This window comes from Bos indicus, chromosome 29 (assembly GCF_029378745.1).
Source record: "Bos indicus isolate NIAB-ARS_2022 breed Sahiwal x Tharparkar chromosome 29, NIAB-ARS_B.indTharparkar_mat_pri_1.0, whole genome shotgun sequence".
Classification (NCBI taxonomy): Eukaryota; Metazoa; Chordata; class Mammalia; order Artiodactyla; family Bovidae; genus Bos; species Bos indicus.
This window is the reverse complement of record NC_091788.1, coordinates 43,637,538-43,661,261: the sequence shown is the minus strand read 5'-3', so window position 1 is coordinate 43,661,261 and position 23,724 is coordinate 43,637,538. Positions and strand designations below refer to the sequence as shown.

The 23,724-nt window shown below is 62.1% G+C and overlaps 1 protein-coding gene across 2 annotated transcripts; it reads left to right on the top strand.

The window, feature by feature from the left end:
• The first annotated feature begins 1,004 nt into the window (after window positions 1–1,004).
• ATG2A (autophagy related 2A) lies at window positions 1,005–22,071 on the top strand. Of its 2 annotated transcripts, none has more exons than XM_019954987.2 (41): window positions 1,005–1,294; window positions 3,598–3,760; window positions 3,877–4,029; window positions 4,152–4,254; window positions 4,667–4,802; window positions 5,148–5,246; window positions 5,544–5,640; window positions 5,733–5,897; window positions 6,001–6,141; window positions 6,700–6,937; window positions 7,022–7,166; window positions 7,268–7,360; window positions 7,802–7,960; window positions 8,056–8,299; window positions 8,646–8,742; window positions 8,843–8,999; window positions 9,703–9,845; window positions 9,923–10,062; window positions 10,159–10,316; window positions 10,798–10,948; window positions 11,077–11,276; window positions 11,371–11,451; window positions 11,682–11,788; window positions 11,885–11,977; window positions 13,526–13,596; window positions 13,819–13,895; window positions 14,594–14,764; window positions 14,893–15,019; window positions 15,104–15,318; window positions 15,857–16,065; window positions 16,310–16,445; window positions 18,071–18,271; window positions 18,477–18,578; window positions 18,662–18,746; window positions 18,836–18,971; window positions 19,057–19,129; window positions 19,282–19,364; window positions 19,601–19,722; window positions 19,864–20,018; window positions 21,185–21,337; window positions 21,427–22,071. In XM_019954987.2, the coding sequence occupies exons 1-41, from the start codon at window positions 1,124–1,126 to the stop codon at window positions 21,661–21,663; spliced, it is 5,787 nt and encodes a 1,928-aa protein (XP_019810546.2). In that variant the 5' UTR covers window positions 1,005–1,123; the 3' UTR covers window positions 21,664–22,071. The 2 variants fall into 2 exon arrangements, with proteins under 2 accessions (XP_019810546.2, XP_019810545.2); XM_019954986.2 differs by having other exon boundaries at window positions 13,490–13,596.
• Window positions 22,072–23,724: the final 1,653 nt, after the last annotated feature.

Here is a 23,724-nt window from a genome sequence, read left to right as displayed (position 1 = left end):
ACTGATTTCCTTTAGGATGGACTGGTTGGATCTCCTTGCAGTTCAAGGGACTCTCAAGAGTCTTCTTGAACACCACAGCTCAAAAGCATCAATTCTTCAGCGCTCAGCTTTCTTTATAGTCCAACTCTCACATCCATACATGACTACTGGAAAAACCATAGGTTTGACTAGACAGACCTTTGTTGGCAAAGTAATGTCTCTGCTTTTTAATATGCTGTCAAGGTTGGTCATAACTTTTCTTCCAAGGAGCAAGCGTCTTTTAATTTCATGGCTGCAGTCACCATTTGCAGTGATTTTGGAGCCCCCCAAAATAAAGTCAGCCACTGTTTCCATTTTTTCCCCATTTGTTTGCCATGAAGGGACCAGATGCCATGATCTTAGTTTTCTGAATGTTGAGTTTTAAGCCAACTTTTTCACTCTCCTCTTTCACTTTCATCAAGAGGCGCTTTAGTTCTTCTTCTCTTTTAATATTCCAATGAATATTCAGGACTGATTTCTTTTAGGATTGACTGGTTTTATCTCCTTGCAGTCCAAGGGACCCTCCAGAGTCTTCTCCAACACCACAGTTCAAAAGCATCTCACACGCTAGCAAAGTAATGCTCAAAATGCAAATGTTTTCAGTTAATTGTTTCTAGAGATAAGTGCTGGGTCTCTGACACCAAGTGGTCCTCTAGAAAGCTTTTACTAAGTTTAATGGGACACTGTCCCTTTAAATCCTCCACAACCACCTCAAGTACCAATTGGACGAGTCGGCACATGCGCATTCCTTTGAAGGGCTGGCACCTCAGGCTACAGCCTTCCCGGAGCCCGTAGGAGAGGTTAAAGGTCCACCCACACAGAATTTATACGCAAGCGTAAATCAGTATCTGGAGCTCTATATCATACTGGGAACCCAGTCCCTTTTTCGCGCCTGAAGGCTCCGCCCCCGCAGCCAATCAGTAGGCCTCGCCCTTTGCAGTGACCAATGGCAGTGAGCGTGGGGGGCGTGGTCGGGCGTCCGGAGGTGCGGCCTGGCACTAAGAGAAGCGGCGGGGTGAGCCGGGGGCTCTAGTGAACAGCGCAACCGGACGGGGAACGCTGGCAAGAGGCGAGTGGAAGCGGCCCGGGCCCGGCGGTCCCCGAGATGTCACGATGGCTGTGGCCGTGGTCGAACTGTGTGAAAGAGCGGGTTTGCCGCTACTTGCTGCACCATTACTTGGGTCACTTCTTCCAGGAGCACCTCAGCCTGGACCAGCTCAGCCTGGATCTGTACAAGGGCAGCGTTGCCCTGCGGGATATACATCTGGAGATCTGGGTGAGGATCCGAACCTGGGAAGGGTCAGACTCGGGGAGCTCAGCGGCCTGAGGCTGCCTGCGAAAGGGTCGACCTAAGGGACCAGGCACCGGAGTGGAGAGGCCTTGGGCGTCCGGCCCTTTCCAGGGGTCAGAGGGACCCCAGCCAGTCGTGTCCAGAGCCAGAAGCTAGACGGGAAGGGGTCCCTGCCTCTTCTTCGCAGGAAGAGAAACTGAGGCTGGAGAGCCGGATGTCAATTCTCTGGAGAATGCCAGGATAAGCGTATCAAATTGGGGGCCAGAGTTGAGGGTGTTGTCAAGGGGCTAAGGAGAAGGTGAGGAGGGATTGCAGGAACTAGAGGGCTCTGGTGGGACCAGGCCAGGGAAGTGGCAGAGTTGGGACATACAGCTGGTTGGGGAAGTCTGGAAGGGGTCCAGGACCCTGCTGTGGGCACCTGTGGGAAAGGTGCCCTGACCTCCTGACCCCTCGTCCCAGGCTCAGTGGGTGGTGTTCATCTCCGGATATGGATGTCAACAACCGCGTCAGCGCCCTTGTTGATCAACACTTTGTTTGACTGCCTCTGCTGCCTACTTCCTGCTTTGGGGAGAGTGGGATGGACCAAATGGGTGTTTGGGGAGGGGCTTGGGCATCAGCATGTAGCATCACCTAGAGGAAAGCCCTGGAGGAAAGGTGGAGAGGTCTGGCCTGAGGCAGAGAGGAGAGAGATTCTGGGCAAGCAGAGAGGAATGAGGTCTGGGTCAGAGCCCTGAGGCTGGGGGCGGTAAAGAGCTGTGACTCAGGGTACAGCTGACCTGGGAAGTTGCAAAGGCGCCTCCCCGTAGAGGCGAAAGACCAGGGCTGGCACTGGATCAGCCCTCGAGTCCAGAGTGACAGGGGTGGGCAAGGGGACAGGTGGTAGTTGGTGGTTTAGTCGCTAAGCTGTATACTACTCTTTGAGACCCCGTGAACCGCCCCCTCCCCCGTAGCCTGCCAGGCTGCTCTGTCCATGGGATTTCCCAGGCAAGAATACTGGAGTGGGTGCCATTGAACCTGGGTCTCCCGAATTACAGGTGGATTCTTTACTAAATGAGCCATCAGGGAAGCCCCGATGAGGACAGGGGCTTCTCAGTTTTCTAGGGGAGCAGACAGTGTGCCTCACCTCAGTATAGTCTGGGCGAGAAGAGTTGGGCTTTACGGTAGACCAGGCCTTCCTGAGCAAATGTGGAGCATAGGAGACCCCCAGGCCCAGAGTTGGTGACATTTCTTAGCTGTGAATCCCTGTGCAGAAGACCTTTTCTGACCTCTAACCTCAGCCTCTTAGGCTGGCCCAAACCTATAGACTGCGTCTTTCTACACTCCCACCTGCCCTGCCCTCTGGTTGGGGAGTGAATTGACTCCTAGCTAGGCTACTTTCCTTCCTGGCCTCCAGGGAGGGGTTGACCCCTGGTGGAATGCAAGTTCTTTCCCAATATGCCCACCCTTCTCCAAGCTGCTAGGCCTGCAGCCCCTACCTTGTGGACCTCCAGAGAAGCCTGGTCCCTGGGGACCCTGCGATAGCAGAAAGAGAAAAACCTGGGTCTCAGTCTCAGTTTCCAGAATGCACTGAGTGACTAGGCGAGTCCCTTCTGTTTAGGCCTCAAGGTTCCCCATCTGTGGATCTCTGGGTAAGGAATTTGCACTTGATCTCTGTGGACCTTCTGGTTCTGCCGTGTATTTTATTCATGGATCCAACAGAGGTTTACTGAGGCCCTCTCTGGGTGGCACCACAGTGCCTAGAATCACACTGAGAAGGCAGGTGGGCTCCTGCCGCCGGGGAGCTTCCAGACTGGTGCAGGGGGCTGTCCCTCTATTTGTAACAGGAGGCTCTAGCCTTGTGCTTCAGAGAGAGGTGCAGCTACACCAGGTGGAGTTGGGGTCCCCCTCCAGCTCAGGTCAGCCCCTGCCTGCCTTTCCCGGACACTCCCCTTAAACCCCATGCTTGTCCAGGTGAATGTGGGCTGCTGCAGTCTCGGCTGGGCCTTTGCACGTGCTGTTCCCATGCCTGGAACCCTCCCTTCCATCCTCTCTGCCTGGCTCCTTCCTCTTCCTCCTTCAGCTCCCCCGTCCTCAGGTTTGAAAGACTGGGCGTGTTGAACTGTACAGTAACAGGGCAGCCAAGAGTAGGGGTCAGTTGAGCAGAGGTAGGACTTTGTAAGTAGCACGTGGCGGGATGGGAGAGCAAGAGCGCTCTCCAAGGTGGAGCGGCCTGGTGAGGAGTGCAGTAGCAGGGAGACAGCTGGGTTTGGGAGTTCCCTGAGCTGGCTTTGTCTCCTGTTTGCTCCCAGTCTGTGAATGAGGTACTGGAGTCTATGGAGTCGCCACTGGAGCTGGTGGAAGGCTTCGTGGGCTCCATTGAAGTGGCCGTGCCCTGGGCTGCCCTGCTCACCGACCACTGCACTGTGCACGTGTCAGGCCTCCAGCTCACCTTGCAACCCCGCCAGGGCCCAGGTCAGAGCCGGGTGAAGCTCAGGCGCGGAGGGGAGGGGAGCAGACAGTGGGAGCGGGCCTGGGCACCCAGGGTCTGACTGGGCCCGCCTGCCCTGAGACCCTCTTCCTACCTGCAGGGCCGGGGACTGGCGACTCACAGAGCTGGGCCTCGTGCATGACCACCAGCATGCAGCTGGCTCAGGAGTGCCTGCGGGACGGGCTGCCTGAGCCCTCTGAGCCACCGCAGCCCCTGGAAGGACTGGAGATGTTCGCCCAGACCATCGAGACTGGTGAGTAGGCCCTTCCATGGCCCTTAGTGCAAGGACCTCAGGCAGCACCCTGCTGCCTGACAGGGAAACTGTCTGGTCTTCACCACTCTGCCTGACCTGAGACCCCCCTCTCCACCCCTCAGTACTGCGGAGGATCAAGGTGACCTTCTTGGATACTGTCGTGAGGGTGGAGCACTCGCCGGGCACTGGGGAGCGTGGCGTGGCGGTGGAGGCCCACGTGCAGAGGTAAGGGCAGGCCGAGCAGGTGGGCTGTGTGAATGGGGAGGGGCGCGAGGGGCTGCTGAATGGCCCTGGCCCTGCCTGCCTCCCCATCCCAGGCTCCTAGGAGGTATCAGGGCAAGTCTGAGTGGGCTTGGGCTGTGGTCGTGGCAGAGGGAGGTGGACTGTGCTGGGAGCCTGGAGTGGTGTCCAGAGGCCGGGTGGTGCAGGGCCAGGGTGCTGGGCCCTCAGGATCAGGTCACATGCTGAGGGTCTGAGGAGCAAGAGCTGGCTGGCCATGGAGTTCCAGGATGGCCTGGCTGCGATGTGGTAGCTCAGCAGGCCAGATGTCACTGACCCCAGACTTCTAGAATATGATGCGTGGCGGGGGACTCCAGCTCATGGTGGCCCAGGCACTCTCTGATCCTCCACTCCCCAGACTGGAGTACTGCGATGAGGCGGTGCGAGACCCAAGCCAGGCGCCCCCGGTGGATGTGCACCAGCCTCCTGCCTTCCTCCACAAGCTGCTGCAGCTGGCGGGGGTCCGCCTGCACTTCGAGGAGCTCCCCCAGCAGGTGGGCCAACTCTGGTCCTCACGGTCTCTCTCTCCTTCGAATGCCTGTCCTTGCTGGCCCTGGACCCACCTGCCCTTCTCCACCCCTTCTGACCGTGTGCACGCTCCGTCATGGCCGACTCTTTGCCGTCCCTTAGACTGTAGCCAGCCAGGCTCCTCTGTCCATGGAATTTTCCAGGCAAGAATACTGGAGCAGGTGGCCATTTCCTCCTCCAGGGGATCTTCCCGACCCAGGGATTGAACCCACGTCTCTTGCGTCTCCTGCATCGGCAGGCGGATTCTTTACCACTACTGCCACCTTGACTGCATCTTTTCGATCCCTCCTCTCCTATATCTCGTCTCCCAGGAAGGACCCCCAGAGCCACCTTTGCAGATTGGCAGCTGCTCAGGGTGCCTGGAGCTGACAGTGAAACTGAAGCAGAATGAGGCCTTCCCAGGCCCCAAGGTGGGTCCCCAGACCTCTGGGGACAAGGAAGTATACCACATTTCAGCGTCCTTCTCAGCAGAGCTGGTATTCCCTGGGACAGAGCTAGGTCATTGGAAGGGGGGAGCTCATTGCCTTCAAGGCAACTGGGGAAACAGGGATACAGAGGCTCAGAGTGGTCAAGTTGGGGCCAGGGTCGCACAGCTAGTTGGTGGCCAAGCTCAGCCTGGTGGCTGGCAGGCTGCCTCCTCAGGGTAAGAGCAGGTGGGTGGCCGCAGCGGCTGGCGTGGGCTCCATGGTTGCTCGCTACTCCCCCAGCTGGAGGTGTGTGGACAGCTGGGCTCCCTGCACCTGCTCCTGACCCCACGGCAGCTCCAGCAGCTTCAGGAACTGCTCAGCGCTGTGAGCCTTGCAGGTGAGGTGTCTGGGTAGTCCGGGGGGTGGGGGAGGATGGCTGGGAAGGGGCCGGCAGATGGGACTGACACAAGGCTATGTCCTCCCCGGCAGACCCCGAGAGCCTGGTGGACAAGCTGAACAAGAGCCGCCCGCTCGGTGCTGAAGACCTGTGGCTGATTGAACAGGATCTGAACCAGCAGCTGCAGGCGGGGACTGGGACTGAGCCCCTCAGCCCAGACCCCCTTTCGAACCCCCTTGTCAACCTGGAGAGCACTGGTGGGTGTGGGGCTAGACCTGGCAATTGACGGAGTCTGGTGTGGGTACAGGGCTCGGGGGGCCAAGCCCGGCTGTCTCTGAGACCCCTTCCTCTGGCTCACAGACCTCTTCTTCTCCATGGCGGGCCTCACAAGCAGTGTGGCCTCAGCCGTGTCCGAGCTCTCGCTCTCCGACGTAGACCTGGGCTCCTCTGTGCACAGTACCACAGCCTCCCGCCGGCTCTCTGCTCAAGCCCCCCCTACCGGTGAGTCCTCCCAGGTCCGGGAGAGCTGGAGGAAGGCGCGGTGTTGGGTCATGTTGCTAACGTGCGTGCAGGAGGCCTGGGGGTCCACCCTTGGTGACCTGGTTCTGGGGGAACACTCAGGGGAGGTGGCAAAGTGACGGACAGAGCCTGGATTTCAGAGGCAGTGACACCGGGGGATTCCCTGGGGGCTCAGGCGGTAGAGTCAGTGACATTGGCCCAAGTACTTAAACTCTTGGAGACTCAGTTTCTCTTCTCGTGAGGGATAAGACCTGACCCCAGCAGGCTGTATGTTTGAGAGTTTATATGTGTCAGGTACTGGGTAAGTGCTTTATCACCTCCAGTTTGTCCAGTTTCCTTGAGCAGGTTGAATCGAGCCTGGACTCAGTGTCTGACATAACGAGGCTTCGTGTCACGCCTGCCTGGCCAAGCTCCCGGTCGGAGTCAGGGCTCACCTTGGCCGAGGCTTCTCCCAGCCCCGAGCCGAAGTGTCTGACTGTCACTTGACCTGGGGTCCCCACGAGCTCTGGGGAGCCTCTGGTGAAGCCTTTGTCCTCTCAGGCAGGACAGCCCCGGTGCCCCCCTCGAACACCCTGCGCCCAGACTCGCTGCTGAAGATGACCTTGGGGGGTGTGACCCTGACCTTGCTTCAGACATCTGCCCCGTCTTCTGGACCCCCTGACCTCACTACCCACTTTTTTGCCGAATTTGATGCCACCGTGGATGGGTCCTTCGGCTCCCATGACTTGCACCGTCTGCGACCGCGCTTCCAGAGGGCCTGTCCTTGCAGCCATGTCCGGTACAAGCCCAGGGCGGCCTGAACGTGAGGGGACCCCCGAGCCCCTGAAGTCCCCGCTTCTGACGCCCAGCTTCTTCTCCGTAGGCTAACGGGTGCCGCCGTGCAGCTGTCCTGGGAGCTGCAGACAAGCAGGGGCCGGCGGGCCACCAGCACAGAAGTGCACTTCGGGCAGCTGGAGGTGCTGGAGTGCCTGTGGCCCAGGGGCGCCTTGGAGCCTGAGTACGCAGAGGTGAGGGCTGACAGCCTGTGCGTGTGGTGCGGCCGGGCCCGGAGGTGAGGGTGGGCGCAGGGGCTCAGCCTGACCCCGCCGTCTTCCCCGTCCCTGCCCAGATCCTGAGCTTCCCCAACAGCCTGCGATCCCAGGCCTCGGCTCAGCCCTGCGCCCACCTGCGCCACACGCAGACCCTGCGCCGGGTGCCCAAGGTAACCCGGCCGACTCCAGGCCTGGGGGCCCTTGGCTGTTTGCTGTGGGTGTTGCCCCCACCAGCCTCCCCTGGTGCCTCCCTGCTCCCCCCTCTACCCCATTCCCTGTGCTCCATCCAGAGCACATCCCCAACCCCGGAGCCCTGAAATACCTCTGGGCCACGTGCGTGCCATCCTCTCAGCCCCTCTCCTGGTTCATGGCAAAGCCCTGCCAGCTCATAGGGCTGGGGGTGGGTGGTAGGTTCTGGGCGGCGTGGTTGTCTGCTTCGAGCAGGCCATGACGCCCTGCTCCCCTCCTGGGTCTCCCTTCCCCAAGCTCATCTCCTCACAACTTGGGAGGGCTCTGTATTCTTCCTGTTTTCGCTCAGGGGACCCCTGCCCATCCTGCCCTCACATCCCCCGCCACACAGCACTCGCTGACCTGAGCACCCTCCCCCTCAGAGCCGGCCCCGGCGCCCACCTGCCTGCCATTGTCACTCAGAACTGGCTCTGGACCTGGCCGACTTCCAGGCGGATGTGGAACTGGGGGCCCTGGACCGGCTCGCTGCCCTGCTGCACCTGGCCACCACACCCCCTCCTGAGCTGCCTGCGGGCCTGCTGGTGAGAGGCCCAACCCGGGTGGGGAACGGGGCAGGATCCTCCCGCTCCTGGGGTGGTGGGGGGTGGCCTCAGCTCTGATTCTCCCCGCCCCGCAGACAGAGCCCCCACTAGCAGCCGAGCAGCACACGCTGGTGCAGCTCTCAGCACCCCGGGCCACACTGCAGCTGCGCTTCCCTATCGCTGACCTGCGACCTGAGCGGGACCCCTGGGCGGGCCGGGCCGTGCGAGCTGAGCAGCTGAGACTGGAGCTGACTGAGCCCCAGTTCCGGTCAGAGTTGAGCAGTGGGCCTGGTCCCCCAGCCCCCACCCGCCTGGAACTTACCTGCTCTGACCTGCATGGTAAGACTGCCCCAGGAGACAACCCCTTGGGCAGGGGGCTGAGGCCTCTGGGAGAGGTGGGCTTGGGGCCCCAGAAGGGGCTGGGTCATGAGTGGGGTCCAGGCCTCATCTGCTTAGTGAGGCGCCCTCACTGCCCGTTCCCCGGGCTTCTCTGCGCAGTGGGCAGAGTGGACTGTTTATCCCAGGGCCGTTGCAGACTGTGGGTGCAAGGGAGGGCACAGGTCCGTAAACAATAAAACACAGTTGTCGTGGGCAGGGCTCCAGGCCCCCACTGACCCACCTGGTGTTGAGGAAGAGATGGGGAAAGGTGGCAGTGACGACCCCCACCCCTCCCTATCCCCTCCAGTCACCTATGAAGATGGAGAGAAGCCGCCCATCCCCTGCCTGCGGGTCTCCAAAGCTCTGGATCCCAAGAGCCCTGGGCACAAGTACTTCCTGCCCCAGTAAGTCAGGGCTCTGGAAGGAGCAGACAGGAGAGGAGGGCTTTGCTACCAAGGGCAGCGGGAGGCCCTGCAGGCCAGTGACAGGCCTGTGCCCTGGCAGGGTAGTGGTGACCCTGAACCCCCAGCTCAACGCACCGTGGGAAGTGGCCTCGGAGAAGGGAGAGGATCTGGAGCTGTCGGCTGAGAACCTGTGCGACCTTCGGGAGCCCGAGCCCTCGCCCTTCTCCTCCAAAAGGACCATGTACGAGACGGAAGAGGTGAGGTCCAGGCCTTCTGAGTCTCTTGGGAGCCACTTAGTGGCTGTGGGCCAGGGGGATAAGACCACCTGCAGGGCCAGATAACATGTGACTCAGCACCAGTGAGAATTTCATGTCTTCCATTGTCTCTGGTCAGTGAAGAATCAGAAACACCACAGCTTGTGGGGCCCGAGAGTGGGGGCCGTGGCGAGGGCAGTGCCCTGGGCCACGGGCCTTGATGGGGACGGTTATGACCCCGTCCCATCAGCCATTTCTCAGCAGTGGACACTTGGGCCTCGGGATCCTATTCTCTGAAGGTGCTGAGGGTCGAGTGAGAGGCAGTTAAGCACCTGGCCTCTGGTCCAAACGGTTTAGGTTCAAATCCAGGCTCTGCCCCTCCGTGGCTGTGTCATCTCGGGATTGTCCAACTTCCTAGAAAGTGAACAACAGATGAGCTTCTCCTTCTGGAGAGTGGGTGTAATGACCCCTCCCATAGGGCCTGCCATGAGGATAGAGGAGGTAACATAAATGAGGCCCCTTGGAGCAGGTTTCACATGCAGTCAGTCCTTCAGACCAGACAAGACGGCTGTCATACATCCCAGCAGAGGAGGCTCATGTGAATGATGGTTGGAGTTCAGGAAGCAGATTCTGAGTCCGGCAGCAGGCCCTGACCTCTCTCGCATCCCCTTCCCTGCTCTCCCCACTCGCGCCCCTCCCCCTCAAGATGGTGATCCCTGGAGACCCTGAGGAGATGAGAACCTTTCAGACCCGGGCCCTGGCGCTGTCCCGCTGTAGCCTAGAAGTGATCCTGCCCGCTGCCCATATCTTCCTGCCCAGCAAGGAGGCCTACGAGAGCCTCTACAACAGGTGATGGTGTGGGCGGGGCGGGGTGGCCAGGGCCTGGGCCGGACCCCCCTCACCGCCGTGTCCCACCGTCCTCCCAGGATCAACAATGACCTGCTCATGTGGGAGCCCGCAGACCTGCTTCCCGCCCCCGCCCCCGCCACGCCCCCCGCCGGCTGCCCAGATGCATCGGGCTTCTGGCAAGACAGCTTCAAGATGTGCAAGTCTGCCTTCAAGCTGGGTAGGCAGGGTGCTCTGGTGGCGTCCCGGGCGCCGGGGCAGACCCTTCCCCCACCTCCGGGTCTCCCTGCCACTCAGCTCCTTGATCTCATCCTAGACTCGGACTCGGACGACGAGGACACCCATTTCTCAGTGGGGGCATCAGGTGCCCCCCGGCCCCTTGCCCGTGAGTCCCGGAGCCCTCGCTCCCAGAGTACCTTCTCTGCATTGGTGACGGTGCTGAAGGGCCGGATCACCGCCCACTGTGAGACCAAGGTGAGGCATAGAGGAGGTGACGACAGCCCAGGGGCAGGGACCCCCGACTCCAGAGCCCCCACCGGCAGGAAAACCAGACCTGTGTGAGCTGCTCCAAGTTGGGAATGTGCGAAACAGAAGCCCTACTTGGGTCCGAGTGTGGCCTGCCCAGCCATTAGCACCCACCTGCTCCCCTGACCCACCCATGCCACCCCACCCATCCCATCACGCCCCGTCAGCCACTTACTAGCACCTGCCATGTGTAAGGCACTCAGGGTTAGGGTTAGGTAAGGCTCGGGGTCCGAGCAGGCACCATCCGATGCTTGGAGGTAGACAGGGAGGGTGACCCTTCTCCTCTGGGTGCTGCCCCAGATCTGTAGCAGTCTGGAGAGCAGCCAGAGCCAATCCTAGTCAGACCAGGGCTCTGGAGGCCCCCTGACCCCGAGGGCGTGGGGGCTGCCGAGTAAAGCCTCTGAGGCCAGGCTGCACGCTCTGTCTGCAGGACGAGTGTGGGAAGCGGCTGGAGGGCACCCATGGCGAGCTGGTGCTGGACGTGGAACAAGGAACCATCTTCAGCGTCTCTCAGTACCGAGGCCAGCCGGGACTTGGCTACTTCTGCCTGGAAGCGGAGAAGGCAGCACTCTACCACCGAGGTGTGAGGGCTGGGGGCCAGTTGCCATGGGTCCCAGGGGTCCATGGTCACGGATAGTCTCTCGGGAGGGATGTGTGCCCTGGGTAGAGTGCCCAACTGGGCAGGGGAGCTCACCAGATACCTCCCCAGCGGCCATGGATGACTACCCACTGCCCGGTCGCCTGGAGCTGCCCGCCTTTGCTCCCCCGGCTCAGCTGGCCCGGACCATCTACCCATCGGAGGATGGGGTAACTGAGCAAGGAGCCTCAGGCCGCAGAGGCCAGGGCCGGGGCCCCCACATGCTGTCCACCGCGGTGCGCATCCAGCTGGACCCCCAGAGGAACGTCAAGGTACAGGCCCGCCTGCTTCCGGCCCACCTGTTTGGTCAGGGCTCTGCCTCCCAGGTCCATGGGGCTCCTGTGCTGACTCTGCCCTGCCCCCCAGGAGTTCCTGGTGACCCTGCGGCTGCACAGGGCCACCTTGCGCCACCGCATGGCCCTGCCGGAGCAGAGCTGGCACTCCCAGGTGAGCCAAGAGGGTGCAGCGGGCAGGTCTCCAGGCCTGGGTGAGGCAGGTGCGAGGGGCAGAGGCTGCGCCAGAGCTGCCCTTGGACTGGAGATGGCTCATGGGTGGAGCCCCTGGGCCAGGCTGCGGTGGACAGCTGGTGGGCAGCACATAGGGGGCTGGGCTGGGGCGGGGGGTTGGGAAGAAAGAAGCTCCCTCACCCTCACATACCTCTCCTCTGGCCACCAAAGCTATTGGAGTTCTTAGATGTCCTGGATGACCCAGTGCTGGGCTACCTGCCTCCAACGGTCATCACCATCCTACACGTCCACCTGTTCTCCTGTGCCGTGGACTACAGGTACCCAGGCTCAGGGACCTGGGGGCCTGGGGCTGGGGCCAGGCTCTCATGGGCAAGGAACCTGCCCCAGCCCAAATGTGACCCCTTCCCTCCCAGGCCCCTCTACCTCCCCGTACGTGTCCTTGTCACTGCTGAGACCTTCACCCTCTCCAGCAACATCGTCATGGACACCTCTACCTTCCTGCTCAGGTATGCAACCCCTCCTACCCAAGCTCCCCATCCATCCCACCCCAAGTCGGCTGTAGCTACCCCTTCCCCAGGGTCCCACATGCCTGCTGTGTGTCCTCAGGCCTCAGGCCTTTCTGTGCATCTGAGTGATCCCTCTCTGAGGAAGTCAAGGAGGTTTCCCCTACCTAGAGGCAGTCAGACCTCTGAGGCAGAGCGTTTGAGCTCTTGCCTGATAATCTCACTTCTGGAGGTCGTCCTCAGGATAAAAGAAAGGATAAGAAGGGTAAAATATAAAGCCTCCATAGTATAATTTAAAATAGTTAAAACTTGTAAGCAGTTTATATGACCTCAGATTACGACCTCAGTCAGCAAACGTGGCCTTGTGCTCAGTCACTTCATTCGTGTCCAACTCTTTGCGACCCCATGGACTGTGGCCCGTCCGGCTCCTCTGTCCATGGGATTCTCCAGGCAAAAACACTGGATTGGGTTGCCATGCCCACCACCAGTGGATTTTCCTGACCCAAAGACGGCCTACCCAACCATTAAAGTCAAATTTAAGAGTAACATTGAAAAACGCCATCAAATAATATTTACTGAAAAAAATAAGATATAAAGCCATACATACATATATTTTTAAAGATTCTTGGGGGTGTGTTTGTATACGTCTCCGTGTCTTCACAGAAAAGACTGGAAGGAGATGGATAGCTATCCCTCAGTATCTGCAGGGGATTGCTTCCAGGACCTCTCGTGACACCAAAATTCAGGGCTGAAGTCATTTATATAAAAGGGTGCAACATTTGCATGTATCCCATGTACATCCTCCCATATTCTTTAAGTCATCTCTAGATTACTTTTAACACCCAACACAGTGTAAATGCTACATAAGTAGTCAATGCTGCTGCTGCTAAGTCGCTCCGGTTGTGTCCGACTCTGTGCAACCCCATGGACTGCAGCCCACCAGGCTCCCCCGTCCCTGGGATTCTCCAGGAAGAACACTGGAGTGGGCTGCCATTTCCTTCTCCAGTGCATGAAAGTGGAAAGTGAAAGTAGTTGCTAGCATGCAACAAATACAAGTTTTGCTTTTTGGAACTTTCTAGATTTTTGTTGGTTTGTTTGTTTTGGTTCTCTGACCAAGAATGGATTTTTTAAAAAATATTTTTGATCCGCAGTTGGTTGAATCCTCAGAAGCAGAACCCACAGATTGGGAGGGCCAAGGTTCTATTCTCAGAATCTGAGATTAGCTTTATTCTTACATATTTAAAAGCAGTAGGGGAAAAGCAGGACATTTCCCTCCCAGGGCTGCTATGAGTTCCAGGTGAGATGGACGAGCTGGACAGATATGCAGAAAGAGAAATGCTGCCCAGTGTCCCCGAGTGCCTGCTGGCTGGGCCTGTGGTCTCCCCATTGTACAGACAAGAACACCAAGGCCAGAGAAGGGCTGGCACTAGTTTCTTGTCAGCTTGGGACACCCTGTCAGGGCCCCCTCTGCCTGTCTCTGTGAGCCCCACCTTCTTAGGAGCTGTGGCCCTGCAGCGGCTCCCGGCCCTTCTCAGCCCTGTTCCCCGCCAGGTTCATCCTCGACGACTCCGCCTTGTACCTGTCCGACAAGTGTGAGATGGAGACCCTGGATCTGCGGCGAGGTGGGCAGGGCCTAGACTGGGCTCCCTCCCCTCTGAGGGACTGTGGCCCTGGCCACCCCCAGAGCGGCCAGACGTCCTCCCCCAGCCGCCAGCCAGGTTCTCAGCGCCCACAGACACACGCACGCACACCAGGGTGGCACCCACTCAAACCCTAGACTCTCCCACCAGGGCCGGGGCTGGGTAGGAGGAGGCAACAGGGCCCTCTTCTGCCTTCTGCCTCAGATTACGTCTGCGTCTTGGATGTTGACCTCCTGGAACTCGTGATAAAAACCTGGAAGGGGAACACCGATGACAGACTGGTGAGTGTGGCTGCGCCCAGGGCCTACCAGGGTCCCCGAGCCAGAGCAGGTATCTGGGCAAGGGAGCCTCAGGGCGTCACTGTCCCCCACCTGCTGTCTCTTTTGCTTCTGCCCCCGGGGCCTGGGCTCAGCTCGCAGTCCCTGGCAGCCCTCCCCTGTGGTTGCCACCCTCCTGGGAAGGGTCCGGCCCTCGGCAGACATCCCTCCGTAGGAACCCTGCCAGCACAAGGCAGCTGTGGCCCAGAAAGAGCAGGACCTGCGGAGACAGCCCGTGGGGGCCTGATTTCCCTGTCTGCAAAAGACAGTCACTAGGCCTGGGGCTCAGTTGGTAAAGAATCCGCCTGCAGTGCAGGAGAGCCAGGTTCAATCCCTGGGTGGGGACAATCCCCTGGAGAAGGAAATGGCAACCCACTCCAGTATTCTTGCCTGGAAAGCCCCTTCGACAGAGGAGCCTGGTGGACTACAGTCCATGGGATCGCCAAGAGTCGGACACAACTGAGCAACTAAACCCCCACCACAGGCCCCAGCTCACCGGGCTGTGGTGCAGGACTCGGGAGCCTGGAGGCACTGAAGAGCCCCCGTGCCTCCTCGGACAGCCCTGGGCGAAGCCCCTTTTCCCTCAGGCTGAGTGTGCCCATGTTCAGTGGGTTGTTGACTGACCACCCCAGGGCTGACCCCCGCCCGGCCCTGCCCCACAGAGCCAGCCGCTGTTCGAGCTGCGCTGCTCCAACAATGCGATGCACGTGCACAGCTGCGCTGACTCCTGTGCCCTGCTGATCAACCTGCTGCAGTACCTGACGAGCGCGGGGGACCTGCACCCCCCACCCCGGCCGCCCAGCCCCACGGAGATCGCCGGCCAGAAGGTGCAGGTGAGGCCTGGCCCCACCGTTCCCGGAGCTCCGCCCAGGCCTGTCCCCTGCTGCGGCCCCCACCAGGGCCCTGGGGCCCACCCCTCCCTCCTAACTCGAGCTCACCAGTGCCCCTCCGCCCGGCCCAGCTCTCAGAAAGCCCCGCCTCCCTGCCCTCGTGCCCACCGGTGGAGACGGCCCTCATCAACCAGCGGGACCTGACGGACGCCCTCCTGGACACCGAGCGCAGCCTGCGGGAGCTGGCGCAGGCCTCAGGTGGGGTCAGGGTGCAGTGGGCTCAGCAGACACAGTCAGCACCCACACCAGGCAGCCCTCAACCGGCCCCTCTCTCCACCACAGGCAGCCCCTTCTTCCAGGCCTCTCCAGTGTCGGTCTACCTGTTCCCCGGAGAACGGAGTGGGGCTCAACCCCCCTCACCCGCTGCTGGGGCCCCCACTGGCAGCTTGGGGTCCCGCTCTGGGGCCAAAGAAGCTGAAAAGGAAGATGAGGGGGATGGAGACACTTTGGACAGCGATGAGTTCTGCATCCTGGACGCTCCTGGCCTGGGCATCCTGGTGTGTGGTGGGCAGGCTGAGCAGGGCCAGGAAGAGGGTGCTCAGTTTGGGGCCTCCTAGAACTCCCACTGTGGGAGAGGCAGGAGGTGGTCACCTGCCAGGATGCGGGTTGGAACCACAGGTAGGGCTGAGAAGGGCTCCCTGGGGAGGCAACCCTCACTGTGGGCTTGGAAGAAGTTGACAAAGGTCCAGAGGAGTGACAAGGCATGGAGTCTGGGGCAGAGGGGTGGGGACATTGAGGGTCGGGAGGGAGAGGAGCAGGGCAGATAGCAGGAGGGGGAGGAGCACCATTCGCTGTGAGGGTGCTGGCCTCCCGGCCGCCCGGTGCCATTGGGAATGCCCAAGCTCCCTGTCACACGCAAGCAAGACCTTAGTTCAGGGAGGCAGGGCTGGCAGGAGCACGGGGCACTCAGGCCCCTCCAGGTCACGGTCCGTGAGACTCCCCTTATGTGAAATAGGGGAGAGGGGTGTGAGGATGGGGGAAACAAGCGGCCTGGACCGGGGGAGCTGCTGTGCTCACGTGGCGTCCCCCCTGCAGCCCGCCGACGGGGAGCCCGTGGTGACGCAGCTGCACCCAGGCCCCATCGTAGTGCAGGACGGGCACTTTGCGCAGCCACTGGGCAGCACGGACCTGCTGCGGGCACCTGCCCACTTCCCCGTGCCCAGCAGTCGAGTGGTGCTGCGTGAGGTCTCCCTCGTCTGGCACCTCTATGGCGGCCGAGACTTTGGCCCCCACCCTGGCCACAGGTGAGAAGGAGCGGGTGCGGGTGGCAGTGGGGCCCCCAGGAGATGGGGCCCGGGCTGGGGTCCAGTTCTGACCTTCGGCAGCTGGAGACCTTGAACCCAAGCCTCATCTTCTGGCCTTAAGGCTTCCTCTTCCCCATGCCCCGCCAACTTCCCAGGGGGAGGGTCTCTGGCCCCGACTCTGACCGGAGGGAACGTGGGAAGGGGGTTCCCTTTGAGTCAACTCGTCCCTTGTTCCTCTGCCCAGGGCAAGGGTCAGCCTCTCAGGCCCCCGGAGTTCCCCTTCTCGCAGCTCCGGCCCCAACCGGCCCCAGAACTCCTGGCGTGCACAGGGGGGCAGTGGGAGGCAGCACCACGTCCTTATGGAGATTCAGCTTAGCAAGGTGAGCGGGGGGCTTGGGCAGAGGAAGCAGGGATGGGGACCAGGGTCAGCAAGGTGAGTGGGGGCTCGGATGCAGAAGGTGGGCTGGGCGGGGACCGGGATCAGCAAGGTGAGCCAGGAGCTTGGGTGCAGAAGGTGGGGGTGGGGACCGGGGTCAGCAAGGTGAGCTGGGGGCTCGGGCATAGAAGGCAGACTGGGTGGGGGACCAGAACAGACCCTTCCCTCCCGGCTGCCCAGCTAGCGCTTCACTCCACGGAACCCGCGGGTCGTGCACTCAGTCAGCTGCTGCTATGCTGTTCTAAGTGCTGGATGCAGCGATGAGCAAAGCAGACAGAAACCTGCCTTCCTGTCCCTTGTGTCATAGTAGAGGGAGCCTGATAAGACTACACGTGTGCGTGTGCTAAGTCACTTCAGTCGTGTCCAGCTCTGTGGACAGGCTCCTCTGTCCATGGGATCCTCCAGGCGACAATACTGGAGTGGGTTGCCATGCCCGCCTCCGAAGACTAGATATACATATACTCAAATGTGATAAGTGCTTGGGGAATGTGAACAGAGAGAGGGCTCAGGGAGCACTGGGGAGGGCTGGAAGGTGCTCGTGGAAATGTGCCGTTTTGCACAAAGGTGTGAGGAAGTGAGCCAGGAGGAGGTTTTCAGGCAGAGGGCACAGCGCGAGGGCTACAAGCCAGGAGCATCCCTTGCATGTTCTGGGACCAGCAAGGAGGCCGGCGAGACTGCCGCTGAGAAGGGCGGGGAGCGGTAGGAGACGAGGAGGCCGGAGCTCCGACCCCGGGCAGGCTGCACAGGGCCTGAGGACCACGGGCGGTTCTGGGTTTTACCAGAGGGACAGCGGAAAGAACCACAGGGTGGGCTGCTGGACTGAGTGTCCATGAGGGAGAGAGCGGGCCAGGCTGGCCTGAGAAATGGTGCAGGTCAAGGGCCACTCACTGAGAGCGAGCCCACACAGACCCACTCCCCGAGCTCACAAGGGCGCTGGTGCTGAGAGAACTCGGGCGGAAGTGCTTCAGGGGGGTGGTGAGTGCTCCGCAGACTGCACATGGGCCAGGGAGCTGGTGACAGTGCCGAGTGATGGGGAGAGAAGGCCCGGCAAGGGCCTGTGGCTGAGGGAGGCTTTGACCTGTCAAGGGCAGAGAGGCCAGGGTGCCCCACATCAAGGGCAAGGGCCGAGGAGGGGCTTGGAGGGAGAGCAAGGCCTAGCAAGGCCACGGGGAGGAGTCTGCAGGCGTGGGGTGGGCAGGCGAACACTTCACGAAGGTCCCTCTGGGTGGAAGGAGAAGGGGCTTGAGGGGGTGAGCAGGGGGTGTTCAGGGGAGGGGGAACGGCAGCCCCGGGCCAGGGGCAGCTGCGGCGGTGACAGTGTGGAGGGACTGGAGGGATTGTAGAGGAGGCAGGACTGACAGCCATGGCGATGGAGAGATGCCGGGAGGACCGCACCAGGTCTGCCCTCGAGAGTGACGGGGCGCCGGTGCCACTCGGGGGACGGGAGGTCTGTGAGAACGGGCCTGCGGGTTCACCAGAGGCTGTGCGGAGCATGCGGTGCCGGCAGGACAGCCACGTGGGGCGGAGAGTGCAGGGAGTGGCCCGCTCAGGCCGCCGTGCGCCCCGCAGGTGAGCTTCCAGCACGAGGCATACCCAGCGGAGCCAGGCCCCGTCGCCCCTGGCCGGGAGCTGGAGGAGCAGCCGCTGTCCCGCCAGGTGTTCATCGTGCAGGAGCTGGAGGTGCGCGACCGGCTGGCTTCCTCCCAGATCAACAAGTTCCTGTATCTCCACACGAGCGAGCGCATGCCGCGGCGCACCCACTCCAACATGGTACGGGCCCCGCGGGCCGCACACGGCCATACACGAGCCCGCAGGCACGCTCGCGTACGCATGCGCGCGCTCACACACATCCGGGAGGGTGGGAGCACAGGCGGGCTTCGCTGAGGGAGCGGCCTCTGCAGGACCCGCTGGGTGAGCGGTGGGCGGCTGGGGGCCTGAGGCGCAGCGGGTCCCAGAGCTCACCTCCTGCCTTCAGCTCAAGGTCAAAGCACTGCACGTGGCCCCCGTGACCAACCTGGGGGGCCCCGAGTGCTGCCTCCGCGTCTCGCTGCTGCCCCTGCGGCTCAACGTGGATCAGGTGAGCGGGCCACGTGGGGATGGAGCCTGAGCCGAGCCTGCTGCCCCACTGGCCTCTGAGTCTGACCCCCTCACTCCCCGCAGGACGCCCTGCTCTTCCTCAGGGACTTCTTCACCACCCTGGCGGCCAGCATCAACCCCATGGTCCCAGCAGAGACCTCCGCTGAAGGTGAGCAACTGGGCTGGCGAGGGGAGGGTCCCCGCCTCACCACCATGCCTGGGCCCACCCCCAGTCTGTCCCCGCCATCTCCCCTCCAGCTCGCCCTGAGACCCCGGTCCCGCCCAGCGGCCCCCAGGAAGGGCAGCCGGAGGGTGTGGAGACCACCAGCTCCCAGGAGGCCGCAGGCGGTAGGCTCGGCACCTCCCCCACCGAGCAGCAGCCCATCTACTTCAGGTAGGGCGTTGGGCTGGGGACCCTGGGCCAGGCCTCAGGGGGCCAGGCCAGTGACCTCGGGACTCTCTCCCCACTCCCCACCCAGGGAGTTCCGCTTCACGTCTGAAGTACCCATTTGGCTGGATTACCATGGCAAGCACGTCACCATGGACCAGGTGGTGAGTGGGCTGTCAGGTCCCAGTCCTGCCGTGGCCTTGGGAGGCCAGGGGGGCCAGGCAGTACCGGCCGCTGTCAGCCTCTAGTGGCTCCGGGGGGCTGGGCCGGTCCCTGGGCCCCAGGGTGTAAACTCCAGCTCCTCTCCCCTCTGCAGGGCACTTTCGCAGGTCTCCTCATCGGCCTGGCCCAGCTCAACTGTTCAGAGCTGAAGCTAAAGCGGCTCTGCTGCCGGCATGGGTGAGCCTGCAGGCCTTTCGCAGGGCCCTCTGTCTGTTCCTGACTCGGGCCTTGGCCAAGACCTCACCCTTCTGGCACCTCAGTTTTGTCCTCTGTGAAATGGGCTCAGTCAGTCCCTCCATACCGGGCCGGGTGGAACTGCAGGGTGTGTTGGGGTGCCTTGGGTCCCTCTGGCCCTGTGACCCCTCAGTGAGGGGCTCTGCCCGCCCCACCCTCCTCTCCCCGCCCTGTTCCAGGCTCCTGGGTGTGGACAAGGTGCTGGGCTACGCGCTCAATGAGTGGCTGCAGGACATCCGCAAGAACCAGCTGCCGGGCTTGCTGGGGGGTGTGGGCCCCATGCACTCAGTCGTCCAGCTCTGTGAGTATCTGACTTTGGGCGCTCTGGAAACTGCCATACTCGGGCAGCCTAGAAGCTGCTCTGGGGAGTTAAGTGGACGAGTTCCCGCAGCAGGGTAGGTGGGGGCAGCCTCGGGCATCTCTGACCACCCCCTCCCCACAGTCCAAGGGTTCCGGGACCTGCTGTGGCTGCCCATCGAGCAGTACAGGAAGGACGGCCGCCTCATGCGGGGGCTGCAGCGCGGCGCTGCCTCCTTCGGCTCGTCCACAGCCTCGGCCGCCTTGGAACTCAGCAACCGGCTGGTGCAAGCTATCCAGGTGAGCAGACCCCCAGCGTCCAGGGCGGGGAGGCTCTGCTCCACGGTGCCCAGTTCCCTCCTCAGCTCTACCGAGCGTGGGCAGTCTGGACGTTTGAGATCTTAGGAGGAAGAGTCACAGAGACAAGAGGCCAAGTGACCGGCCTGGAGCCCCCGTGGCTCCTGTGTGGGAGTGTCAGGCCCCCAGCTTTAGAGCCCACTAGGTGTCCATTCGGAGACGACAATGGCACCCCACTCCAGTACTCTTGCCTGGAAAATCCCGTGGATGGAGGAGCCTGGTGGGCTGCGGTCCATAGGGTCGAAAAGAGTTGGACACAACTGAGCGACTTCACTTTCACTTTTCACTTTCATGCATTGGAGAAGGAAGTGGCAACCCACTCCAGTGTTCTTGCCTGGAGAATCCCAGGGACGGGGGAGCCTGGTGGGCTGCCCTCTATGAGGTCACACAGAGTCGGACACGACTGAAGCGACTTAGCAGCAGCAGCAGGTGTCCATCCATTCGTGGCACTGTCCTGACAGGTGGGGAAGGGGCTGGTTCTCTTGAATGAACCAGAGATTGACCCTGGTGCTTCACCAGGCCCGGCGGGAAGCCCGGGGGTTACCCTGCGAGCAGTTGCAGATGAGTGCCCTGGGTTCTGGAGTAGAGGGAGCCGGATGGACAGGTGCATCCATACTCAGAAGTGAGCGGGGAGCGTGCAAATCCTCGGGGCAGTTGGGGAGGGGCAGGCAGGATCTCTTGAGAGGAGGCTGGAGGGATAAGCGGGTATCTGAGGCCCTCCCAGGGCAGTGAGCTGGGGTGTGGCCCGGCCAGGTGAGGAGGCCGGGTGAGGGGAACGACGCTGGGGGTGGCAGAGGGGAACCCAGGTCTCTGTCAGGGCCGCCCCTGGGGCTCACGAGGAGCAGCTGGGGAGGGCAAGGCACTGGGTTTGGGCTGCATCTGTGGCGCCACCAGACAGGCAGGAGGAGGGGTGTGGGTCCAGAGGACGTTCGGGGAGTCCCCTCGGGGCATGAGGTCACCTGAAAGCCCCCTGACGTGGGGGCTGGGAGCTTGGCAGGACTCCAGGAGCAGTACAGTACAGTGTGGCTGTGGGGGAGGCAGGGATTGTGGGGGGGTAGTGGGCTCCCTCCTGGTCCTGTCTCCTCATCTGCTGTCCCCCACGCCCCCAGGCCACAGCTGAGACCGTGTATGACATCCTGTCCCCAGCGGCGCCCATCTCGCGCTCCCTGCAGGACAAGCGCTCCGTGCGGAGGCTGCGGAAGGGCCAGCAGCCGGCTGACCTCCGGGAGGGCGTGGCCAAGGCCTACGACACAGTTCGCGAGGTAAGGAGGCCCAGCCCCGCTTCCAGTCATCCCACGTCCACACCCACACCCCCTCCACGGACTCCCGCACTGACCGCCGGCCTCCACAGGGCATCCTGGACACAGCTCAGACCATCTGCGAGGTGGCGTCTCGGGGCCACGAACAGAAGGGGCTGACCGGCGCCGTGGGGGGCGTGATCCGCCAGCTGCCCCCAACCGTGGTGAAGCCCCTCATCCTGGCCACCGAGGCCACGTCCAACCTGCTGGGAGGGATGCGCAACCAGATCCTCCCCGACGCGCACAAGGACCACGCTCTGAAGTGGCGTCTGGACGAGGCCCGGGACTGAGCGCGGGCCCCGGGACCCCACCTCGCCCGGCCATCCCAGGGGCACTTCCGGAGCGCTGCGGCCCCCCGCTGGATGGGCCAGGCCTTCAGAAACGGACCAGGAAGGACCCTGACAGGCCCACCCGCTGCCAACCGCTGTGAGAGTGGACCTTCCCTGCCTGGGGCCTCGGCCCTGTCTCTGCACTTTTCCTCCCGGGAGAAAGGACACCACGCCCCCACCACCACCTGGGCCCACACCGCTGCCTTGTTCCAGAATGGAGGCTCTCGGACCCGGACCCACTCAGCCAAGTGTCTTTCTGTGTCTCAGCGGGAGATGGGGGCACGAACACCGTGTGGCTCAATGTATTTTTAAGCTCCTTGAGCGTGTGGGTCAGTGTCTGCATGACGTGGAATAAACTGCCCACCGCCAGCCCCTCCTGTGTACCTGCAGTGCCCCAGCCTCGACCTGCACCGCCCGGTCCCCAGCTCTGTACCCAGCACTGCCCAGCTCACCACCAGGGGTTGCCACACCCTCTTCACGCACCCGGCAGGTGAACAGCCCCCAGCCCACCACCACCCCACCCACTGCCCCCGGCCTCGAACCCAGCCACCTGCCCACCTCTCTGCTCCTCCCCTCCGCTGCCTTGTTGATGTGCTGGGCCCCTCGCCCCTCTCCTGGGGGACTGTCACCCTGGCACCACTTGTGACCTGGCGGGCACTGAGTGGAGAGGAGAGGAGGAGTGGTCCTTGGAGCCCACCTCACCCAGACCACGTTTCTTGGCTCCTCCCCCAAAAGCCCAATCCAGCCCTCCCTGGGGCGCTGGGAGGGCGCTGGACCAGAGCAAAGGGTAGGACTGTGCAGGACCCCAGCGGGGCTGAGGCCCCGACCCTGTGACCTGAGGCCTCGCCCTCGGTCTCTGAGCCTCAGGCCCCTCCCAGTCATCTGCCCAGCCGACCCAGGGGCCACGAGGGTCAGTCAAGGCCATTCCTGGAAGGCTGGGTCCTCTGGGGCCACGCATGCTTCCCTTAGCAGGTTTGCAGGTGACTGGAACCTCTGCCCTGGGGTCCCAGCTCCACCCTGGAGGGGGAGGGGTTCTGGGGACAACACTGTGGCTGGAAGGGGGCCTGACAGTGACTTTTGCACAGAAACACTCGGGATGGGGAAATGGCTATCGCCCGCCCCCTCCCCCACTTCTTACCTTGTCTCTGGGGAACAAGGAAGGAGGGGCCGCTCTATGGGCCCCTCCCACCCTGTTCTCCAGGAGCACTGCGCTGAGATGGGAGGGCCCGTGGGGAAACTGAGGCCCAGGTTAAGAGGCGTAGAGAATGCTCACCTTGCTGGGGTGTCAGCAGAGCCCCCCACCCGCTTGGTGCCCCTGGTGGGCCCTCCGTGAGGACCTGGGCCCCAGGTGAGCGGGGCAGAAGTTTTGTCCTAGTGGCCCCCAGGGTCCTCACTGCCCACGGTCGCGTGGGGCGGTGGGCCATGCCGTGACAGGGTAGCGGGGTTTTGATGGCTGGGATCTGATGCCACCAGGAGAGGCAGGTGGGGCCCAGGCTGATGCTTCCTGGAACTGCCCCACCCTGCCCGAGCACAGTCCAGGGTTTGATGCCCTTCGAACTGCACTTGTGATCAGTATTGACAGGCGACAGGGTAATCATTAACTGCGGCCAGGGGCTGGGCCAACGGCTCAAAAGGCGCTGGGCCCAGAGTGGGCCCACTTCCTCCTCGTGCCGCAGGGCCAGCCCAGCACCCAGGTAAGAGCCTTCCCTGTGGGGTTAGGTCCCTGCAGCCCCTCTGCCCACCCACCCTGGATGCTCCCGAGCCCAGCCCTTCTAAGAAGAAAGGAAGGGCCCCGAGGCAACTCCTGGGTGACCCAAGCGAGTCCTTTCTGCGCCTGGGCCTCGGTTTCCATCGATGGAAACCTGAGTGGACAGCAGGGGGATCTCTGCCGCTGCCCCTGCCTCTGCCAGACCAGGTACTTGGTCTTGCCTACAGGTCTTCAAAAGAACCTTCTCTGTGACCTTGGGCAGCCTCCTCTGCCCCCCAGGGCTGGTTTCCACTGCTGGGAAAGGGGTCCATAGC

Excerpts from the sequence above, each read along its gene's own strand:
- ATG2A (XM_019954986.2), top strand. The coding sequence starts at position 1,124 with ATGTCACGATGGCTGTGGCCGTGGTCGAACTGTGTGAAAGAGCGGGTT. Across the intron at positions 6,938-7,021 it reads TGTCCTTGCAGCCATGTCCG|GCTAACGGGTGCCGCCGTGC; the intron begins GTACAAGCCCAG and ends TCTTCTCCGTAG. Across the intron at positions 18,272-18,476 it reads GGCGCACCCACTCCAACATG|CTCAAGGTCAAAGCACTGCA; the intron begins GTACGGGCCCCG and ends TCCTGCCTTCAG.